This window comes from Oryzias latipes, chromosome 10 (genome assembly GCF_002234675.1).
Source record: "Oryzias latipes chromosome 10, ASM223467v1".
NCBI classification, from domain to species: Eukaryota; Metazoa; Chordata; class Actinopteri; order Beloniformes; family Adrianichthyidae; genus Oryzias; species Oryzias latipes.
This window is the reverse complement of record NC_019868.2, coordinates 4,386,290-4,395,704: the sequence shown is the minus strand read 5'-3', so window position 1 is coordinate 4,395,704 and position 9,415 is coordinate 4,386,290. Positions and strand designations below refer to the sequence as shown.

The following is a 9,415-nucleotide window of genomic DNA, read 5'->3' as shown; positions in this document are numbered from 1 at the left end:
TATGTCCTTCAAAAACACAGGATTTTTTTATTTTGGCTAAACGGTATAATCTTAATTAAAAGACCACTGAGAATAATTTAAAAGTAGATCAAAATATGATCACAGTGGGTCTTTACGAGAACCCTCAGAGACTTCTGAGGTTTCTGTCAGAGATCGATCAATCCTTTGACGATGTGACATCAATCATCCCTTTTTCAGAATTAGAGCTTATCTTTCCTCATATTCAGCAAAGTTAAATTAAAACAATAAAACGTAATTGTAATTCAGTTGAATGTTGACATGTTTATTGATGCAGTAGAGTGAAGCCATGTTGACATTGAACAAACTGATGTTGAAACAGAACAGCTTGCTTAGTTGACTTGGAACTACTGCTCTGAAGTGGATGCTCACTTTCACAGACTCTTCATTTCATGCTTTTTTTTATATTTTCTGGTCAGTCTTTAGTGTTTCTGTTTTTCTGTGAGAATAAACTTTACACAGCTGTTCCCATGAATTCTAGGCTTCATCGAAATGAGAGTAACCATGGAAAGACACACCTGAATAGGTAATTTACACATATTTCAGGGCAGCAGCTTAGACAGCAATGAAGCAGCGGTCAGCGTTTCCCTCGTTTCTCCTGCTCGCGCTTTGTCGCTCCATCTTTCATTTCTGAAGCTGAGTGACATGAGACTGGAATAATGATAGCCGATGAAGACGAATTGTCCTTTCTCCTCCCAGCTGCAGCTGCTCTTGCATCAGTTCCGGCAAATGGAGCAAAGTTCATATGTACATGGGAGTCAAGGATCATAAAGATCCCATCCCCACCCCCTCCCAGACAAACCAGAATGACTCTGCTTGCTGTTCACAAAGGGACAATGAAGACAGAATTGGGAAGGGGGATTACAAACAAAGATGAAGTCCATTTCTTCATTATCATTCTTCTACGTTTAAATCCAGGGATGTGAGGTCATTGTGTGTGTGTGTGTGTGTGTTTATGTGTGTACACTGTTCATCAGATCTACCCCCAGTTAAGTGACGCTGATAGCAGAAGAACCAGCAGCAGAGCTGGTGAAGCACAGCCAAAGATTGGAGATTCTGCACCCCCTGTCCCTGGGGCACCCAGGCTGGAGACAGTGGCCTTCTCTGAGTACAGCTGGATCACATCAAACTGGTTGTCCTCTTCAGGTTCCTCCTCCAGTGCCTGAGCCAATTCCTCTTCTTCATCACTATCCATCACCTGTAAAAGAGTAACAGATACAAGAGACTGTTATGGGGAATGTGACAAGCGTTCAAGAATGTGCATTTAGCACAATCTTGAATGTGCTTTCGGTGTTCACACAGGCCTGTCACTACCTGATACGATCCTGGAATCTTGTTCCAGGATCTTTCTTTCACACCCATATTTTGATATATAAAGATTTGGCGACATATAATTATGGCTTGACACAAACCACAATTCTTAATTTCTCACCCCAAATCGGTTTTCATAAAATTGTCTCTTTCGTGAATGAAAAGGGACGCCATCCATAGATCACTACCAAATCTGAGTCTTTGATTTCTTACCATGGTGTGTGTATGTGTGTGTTTGTGTGTGTGTGTGTGGGGGGGTGTTTGTTGGCATTGTATGGGCTTTAGATAAAATATTTATTTAATGTGTTGTCTTTTTGTGTTTAAAATTTGATTATGTTTTTATGTAAAGCGCTTTGAGTAGCATGAGTTTTTTTTGTCTTTTTTTTTTCTTTCTAATTTGTCCTGTCCAATAGCTAAACACACAGATGAGAGCTGAAAGCCTTTTGTGTTGGACATATTTTACTTTTACAACAGGGGTTAGGAATCTTATGATACACCAGATGTATATTTAAGAAACCCCTTTTGTAATTTCAGCTAAACTTTATTCATGTTAATTATATTTGTAAATATTTTTTGTTGGACCGCACGGAAAAGAAAAGAAGGAAAGAAGAGAGAGGGATGACAGATGGGGTGGGGTGGGGGTAGAAGGGTGATTATAGTAGTAAGGGTAAGATCATGAAGCGTCAGAAAGCAACAAGTTGATGGAGGTTTATGATCACAACTGACAGGTCAAAATGCATGAAAAATCTAAAATGGGTGGGGCCTGTCCACACACACACTCTCAAACGTTACAAAAACACCTGTTGGCTTCAAAAGTGTTCACACACAAACAAGTCTACATGGACATACTACCACTAAAATTCACACACGCCTACTTATGCATTCAGATTAACACATGTGAAACATTTCATTCAGTAACGCAAATTGTTTGTGCAAAGGTGAGATGGCACCTGTGCTCGAGTGAGTGTTTATGTTCTTCTGGGGTGGATGATGTAAAAAGAGGGAGAGAACCCAGGCCCTTCAAGGCCCCCCGGGCAGGGCCGGCAGGACCGCCACAGCAGTAGAGCAGCCACCCCACCACGCCCAGGGGGCCCAACAAGGGGCCCCGCCCCAGGGGGGCACCCCAAGCCCCAGATAGGCGGCCTACCACCACCCAGGAGTCCTGAGCATCCCCCCTCCCCCAGCCCGAGTCAGGGCAGACAGGGAAGACCCGCCCCCACGCTCCAGGCAGCCCCCCCCAGGCCACGGTTAGTCCAGGAGAGAGCAAGGGAGGGGGTGCCACCCCCCGCCCAGGAGGAGGACGCCCAAGAGGAGCGAGGGTCCCACAGGGGTGTTATAAAAATGGCCCAACCAGGCTCAACTGCGTTTGAAAATTTGAAAAAGGCTGGCGCCCAGGGGCCAGGACCAGAACCCACACCACCAGGACACAGACACCCCCTGGCTCAGATGTGATATGATTCCCGGCTCCCGGTCGTGCCAGAGAGCTCAGGGATCCCGCTCCCTGCGTAGAGAGAAGGCCGCCGGGCCCAGGAAGCCAGTACCCCAGGGACAGGGCCGCCGTGATAGAGGGCCCCAGTTCCCTCCGCCAGGGATGGGGCGCTGGATAGAAGATCAGAAGTCCCTCTTCCCTGTGTGAAGTATGTGTGTTGGTGATCGTGTGTGTGAGTGTATGGGTGTGTGTGTTGGAGTGTGTATTTTGTGATGTGAAGGGGGTGTGTGCACTAAAGGGTGTGGTTAAAATTGGCGGGTAGGGCACTAAAGACATCTACTGCTTGCTGGCAGTGATGTCCAAGCACCCCCCCCCCCACCAAGGGTCCTAGATGTCTGAAGTGCAATTAAACCGAGAGGGGGGGCACGTTCCATACGACAACCAAGGGAAGGGGGCCACTGCCAAGTAGCTCCTCCCCCCAAGGTGCATCGCAGGCTGAACCCCGACCACCCTCACCCTTATAAATGGCTATATGGGCTAAATTTTATTTGGGGTTGTGACTGTTCTTTTTACCTTTGATTGTGGTTGTATGAATATATGTTTAACTGAACTGCTTGCCACATCTTGCATCAATGCATTTTTTTATTTTATTTTTTTGTTTTACCTGCTTTACACTATATTGAATGTGGAATTACGGTCAAACTTGTTTCAGAGAATTGTTATGTTTGTTTTGTGCTGTGATGAGGAAACAAAAATAAAACGCTAAAATAAATAAATAAATGGCTATATGAGGAAGAGAGTCGGAGAGTCTGGAGTCTGGACCAGCCCAGTGGCCCCAATGCCTGAAGCGCCAAACCCCCAGACCCCACACCCCCCACCCAATACAAGGAGAGAGGAGCGAAGAAAGCGCCGCCCCTAGGAGCAGGCCCAGACCCCCGCCCTCAAGCACCGCCCCTGGGAGAACTCTGGTCACCAACCGCGGGCCCCAAGAGGGTTTCCCCACCCCGCCCCAGGACCAGAGAGTAGCATGAGTTAGAAAGGTGCTACAGTAATACAGTTTGATTTGATTGGTGAAAGTTTTACTGGTTTAACTTTCAATGCGTGTTCAATGGCAGTGCATTTTGTTGGACCAGCACACTATTCAGGGTGTCCCCCTCCTTCACCTAACAGTAGATGAGAAGGCTCACGCAACAATGTGACCATGCACAGGAGTGAGCAGGTTTAGAAGTTGGATGGATGGAGAAATAAAGGATCGATCCTTGGTTTCAGAAAGACACAAACATCCCCCCTCCTTCACATCTGACGGCTGTGTGTGTGGAATCCTAACACTTGAAATAAAGCGCAGTGCCTCTGCTTCTAAACGTTTCTGCTGCAGCAGATATTCTGCTTTTGAAGAGAAACCTTAAAAAATGTGTGAAAAATCACTTTAAAGAAACAAGAAAAAGCTCCTGAGAGACAAAAGCTGCTGAGTGACAGGCGGATGAGGAGAAGAGGGGCAGTTATGGACGTGGGGGTGGAGGTGCTCTGCAGGATTCCAGCTGGAATGTGCTGAAGACAGAAAGGAAACAGCAGAGCTCAAAAGAATAGAAAGGAAAATGGACAGAAACTGGGAGGAAGAAGGTAGGAGGAGGATTTAGGGGAGGGGGGTGCATGGACATGAATAAATTCATAATAATAAAGCACTTCTTCCTACCAACACCTTATCTAATCCGCTCACTGGTTGAGAGACACAAACAAATAAAGAGGAGAGCGAGCAGAGCTGGAATTCCCTCCTGTCTGCCGGTCCAGATTATCTCTGGAAGTGAGGCAATATGGGAGTTCAAAGCCAAACCGGCCAAGGCTGTGGCAGCCAGGACTCCAATTGGGTTGGACCGAGTTTGAAACTCTGGGAGCATATGTGTGATCCTCCATTCCAGCATGTGCACGTCATCATGTGCATGTTAACCAGCCCGACTGGAGTCTGCGCAGCAAGGAGCCAAAGCCGCCTGTCTTTCACAGAAAGAAACTTCACCGGCTTAGTCACACCGTCAAGAACTCGCAGGAGGTCATCAGTAGGACCCTCATCAACAAGACAACCACAGAACTCTGGGATGTTTCTGTTTGAATCATTAAGGTCAGGAAGTACAAACTGAGAGACCGTCTAAAAGCACTGATTAAGGAAGCGTTGTGTTTCAGAACTTGATGGCTTAGTTAAAAGAAGACGGAAGAGGAAGCACAAGTGAGTGAAGTTGGCCTGGTGAGGAGCAGCAATGCAGTCCTGTCCTGCTGGATTTTTGGGTTGAAGTTTGTGAAGATGAGATAAAACTGCAAATATCAAAAAAGGCTAAAGGAATGAGAACAGACTTGAGAGCAGAGATAAAAGAAACTAACAACTCAAACTTTCTTTTCTAATAATAATAACAATAATAATAAAATTCTCATAATTTGACTTAAATGTTAATAGTTTTTCTTTATGTCCGGTTTCATGTTTTGTTTGTGGATAAAAAGGTTTCAGGTGTTGGAACACATTGGGGGATGTAAAGGGAATGAAACTGATGAGTGTTCAGGTGTAGGATGGAGGGTCAGACCAACTCACATTGTTGCTGAGGTCCGGGAGGTGGTTGCTGCTATGCAGCTCGTCCTCCTGAACAAGCGGCGAGGGGCGGGGGCCAGGAAGCTGAGTGGTGTCTGACGGCAGCAATTTGGGACTCCCTATCCTGTTGATAGAGTTACCTGCAAGGACACACACAACACCTAAGTTCTTGAAGAGGGACCCCTGCATGACCCTGCTCCTGATCAATCTCCTCTCTGCTGCTCTGTAAGACAGAAGATGACCAGGAACTCTGCTCAGGAGCAGCTTTGTCTTCAAATATTATTTCCAAATATGACAATGCAGAGAGTAAGCTCCGATTGGCTGTGATTTGTGGAGTAGATCCTGCAGCGGGAACTGCTGCTGAGATAAGCCAGCATCTCTTAATCAAACGTTCCAGAGTCAATTCAAAGGTGACTGTAGATGGTTCAAAACTCAACCATACTAAACACTCCAGTTTTGAGGACGGTTGTCCCAACATGGACTTAACATGTCCATCAAAAGCAAAACTCAAAGGTTTAGGTCTTCTGTGTGGGAGGAGCAGGGTTCAAAGTAAAGTGGTTTTAGTCATTGGGCTCTGGGGTTTTCCTAAGGCTGAAGAAGTGCTGCCTGATTGTTTGTTCTTGGGGAAAATGTTTGGTAGGATGCTTCGAGCTAGTTTCCTGTTGGAACTGCTTTACTAAATGTTTCTTCTATCTTTTTACACTTAGTACTCAATACAATAAATAGGAGTCCTATATATGCAACCTATCTATTATGATATTCTTATTCTCTATTTTTTTTTACGTCAACTGAAATATGTCCACATACAATACCAATTACCGTGGCCCAGCCAATGGTCAATGGGACAATCTTCAAACCCTTTATCTACAAACAAAAGCAACACTTCCACCCCTATTCTAACAGTTAACAGTATTTCTTAACTGTAAACTTTCATGAAACTTACAGGAAACACTGTATAACAGTCCATTATTGTGATAGTATTGAATGATTACTTAATTTATATTGTATTACTTAATCTTCACTGAATTCATAATCATCTTCCAACAGTTTTTGTGAGACACGTGACTTACTACTTTTGTAATTGAAAAATATATATATTTCTTACATTATCTACAGTACATTTTATTTGATCAATATTCAACGAGATATCAAGTGGATCCAGTGACGTGCAATGAGATTCACGGCCGGTGAGGCACTGATGTCATCAGTAAGATTTACAAACGTGTGAACCCTACATAGTGGCTTATTCACCATTATATTGGCAATAGTGTGATGTTAAAATTTTTGTTTCAACAATTTTCTTCTGTTTCCTACGGAGGAGTTTTAGGGCCACCAAAAAACCCCCCAAAAAAAGTCAAATTACGAAATTTTATCTCGTAAATTTAGGAGATAAAAACTAAATTTACGACTTAAAATCTCATAAATTTGCGAGAAAAAAGTCATAGATTATCAAGGAGAAAACACCGAAGTTGTCTATCGAAGCCTATCTTGAAGATGAAATTTGTGGAGCCTTTTGTGAAGCTTTATTTCTAGATTATTATAGGTTTAAAACAAAGAGATTCTGAACCTTTTGGCGACTCAAAATCAGATTATTGTCAGTGGAGCCGGCTTTCTGGGGTTCTGTGTCAGTAAAGCGGAGTTTCATATGTAAAATAAGGAGCTCAGAGACACGTTTGGGTGTAGACAATCGCTGCAGCCTTCATTTTCCTTTTCATTCACATAACCTGAAGTTCATTTGTCTCATTACGTCATGGACCTGTCATCCGAACACCAATGCGGAAGTAAACAGTGTTACATACGCCCACTCCTGCAGATGAACCGTCCCGTTTCATCATTAAACAACAAAGATGAATGTAAATAGTTTGTTATATTAGCATTACAACGTTGAAAAAGGCAAAAGTGCTTCTCCTCCTCAGACGGAAGCGTCACACAGATGTAGAGATCTTGTCTTTGGTTGAGGAAGAAAGTATTCAAGTGGACAGCTGCAGGTATACTGATGGCTTCGGGCTGCAGAGATCCTGCAAACCAACCATCAATAAATAAAACTTTTATAAATTGTAAATCAAACAAATGAGCTTCCAGACATTTGGAACGTTATCAATAATCATTCAGCTCACCTGTTCAACTAAGTTTAGTCGGTCTGCTCTGCTGCTGTGCGGCGTTCACCTGCTGCTCTGTATGCTCATCTGTGTATCATTTGTGTATTTTTAAGCTTTCCAGCTTCCCATGTTCCAGGTGAGGCACAACCTCACCTTCCTCCCCTGACTGCACGTGACTGAGTGGATCCCCTTCTTGGAATTCATATGCTAACAACTAAACAACAACTGTTTAATTTAAGTGTTGATGTGTGTTTGCACGTGAAGGTGTGTGTATTTTGTGTGCAGATATGTATGTGTGTGTGGTCTGCAAAGATGTGTGTGTCGAGCTTTGCACATGTGTGTGTGTTTGTGCGTGTGTGGTGTCAATAGGTGTGTTTGTGTGCATGCATGTGTTCATGCAGGTGCGTGGGAGGCTGGCTCTCAGGGGGAGTGAACCCACATTTTCAGCTGGCAGCTTTACAGCTGCGTCCTTGGTCGGCACTGATGAATGACTCGTTTTATGGGAAGAGGTCTGACACATTGATCCAGGTTTAGTGTTTGGACATACAGGCTTAGTGCACATCGACAGTTTCTGTGATTGACTGACGGTGGGGTGGGGAACCCCCCCACATGGGCCTGCAGCGGAGTTCAGCTGAGGGGGAAACATCAGGACAGACATGCTGCTTTTATGTGATCATTCAGTGTGTCTGTTTACCATAAAACTCCTCACATCTTACCCTCCAAAATTTATCTTATTAAGTTTTGTAGAGATGTTTTTTCAGACAGGAACTCAAAAATTTAACCCTTGTGCTATCCTAGGCACTTTACCATTGGGAGTTGGGTCATCTAGACCCACTAGACAGTGCTCTGAACCTTTTTTCTTCAATGATTTGTGATCTTCACTGGTGTCCATGGATTACATGAAATCTTTCCACCTTTATCCACCTTTGTCATGGTAGGGAGAACATGTCAATGGAAGGGTGGGTTCATCTAAGATAGCACAAGGAGAGATGAAGGTACTGACTGTCTCAAGGAAATCCCATAATTCTGCAATGATCCCTAAACATGGAGATTCTCCAAAGCTGTGAGGTCAATAACGTAACACCCAGTCCATGGGTTTCAGATGTATGCACACTGACATGAAGGGTAAAAATGGAGGCTTGGCAGACTGTTTACTGTTCATTTAGAATAGAACTGTCACATGACCAATGGAGTACAATTAGGTTGGTTGGGTTTTGGTTTTAGATTTTGATGATGATTCTTCTTTTTACCAACAGGAAGAAGTTCTTGATCTGGTTACCGTGATGTTCTTGACATCTTAACATCACATTTTATGTCTTCTGGCATCAATTATATTTTAGTTTATCTCTCAGTTTATGTGGTTCATGGGAGTAAAATCTGAAAATGATATCATAAGTATTACTAAAATAAAATTAGAATTAAGTACATGTTTCCATTTTTTTTATACAATCACTTTGTTTAACAACTCATACCATTGTTGGTTCTATAGAAGTCACTAATGCGCCTAATTGCACAAATCTACAACCTAGAGTTTTTTGCTCAGACAGAGTTAATTTAAAGAGTTATTAGTTATTAGTGAATCTTGCAAAAGAAATAACTGCTACTTTTGATAAAACAAAAACAATCCCAATATTTGCAACTGGACAAAAGAAATGGATCAATTGTTGCTGTTTGCTTTTACTTCAAATGTGAAGGCTACTTGCTGGTAAAGGCCTGGCATAAAAAGTACTGCATAAACTAAAACACAGACATTATTGTGACCTAGAGACAGACGGTTGCAAAAAAACAAAACAAAAAGGAAACACGTAACTTTATAAATTTGTCTTTCAACACCCCAATGAACCAATGAAAACGGGGCTGAACTGTTGCAGTGGAGTTGATGACTCCACCTTGGAGTCATCACAGGTTTGTCTCCAACGTGACTGTTTTTTGTGATTGTGAAAATAAAGCTCTTTTCTTAATTGAATCGGTTAGTTCAATAAGGGG

The 9,415-nt window shown here is 43.2% G+C and overlaps 1 protein-coding gene across 1 annotated transcript in view; it reads right to left on the bottom strand.

The window, feature by feature from the left end:
- Positions 1-262: 262 nt before the first annotated feature.
- LOC101167523 (GDNF family receptor alpha-4) overlaps positions 263-9,415 on the bottom strand; it is a 49,820-nt gene continuing 40,667 nt past the window's right edge. The window contains exons 7-8 of the mRNA XM_023959549.1: positions 5,334-5,470; positions 263-1,216 (exon numbers count right to left, since the gene is read on the bottom strand). Of these exons, the coding sequence (XP_023815317.1) occupies positions 998-1,216; positions 5,334-5,470 (356 nt within the window). The 3' untranslated portion in view covers positions 263-997. The remainder of the gene's footprint in view (positions 1,217-5,333; positions 5,471-9,415) is intronic.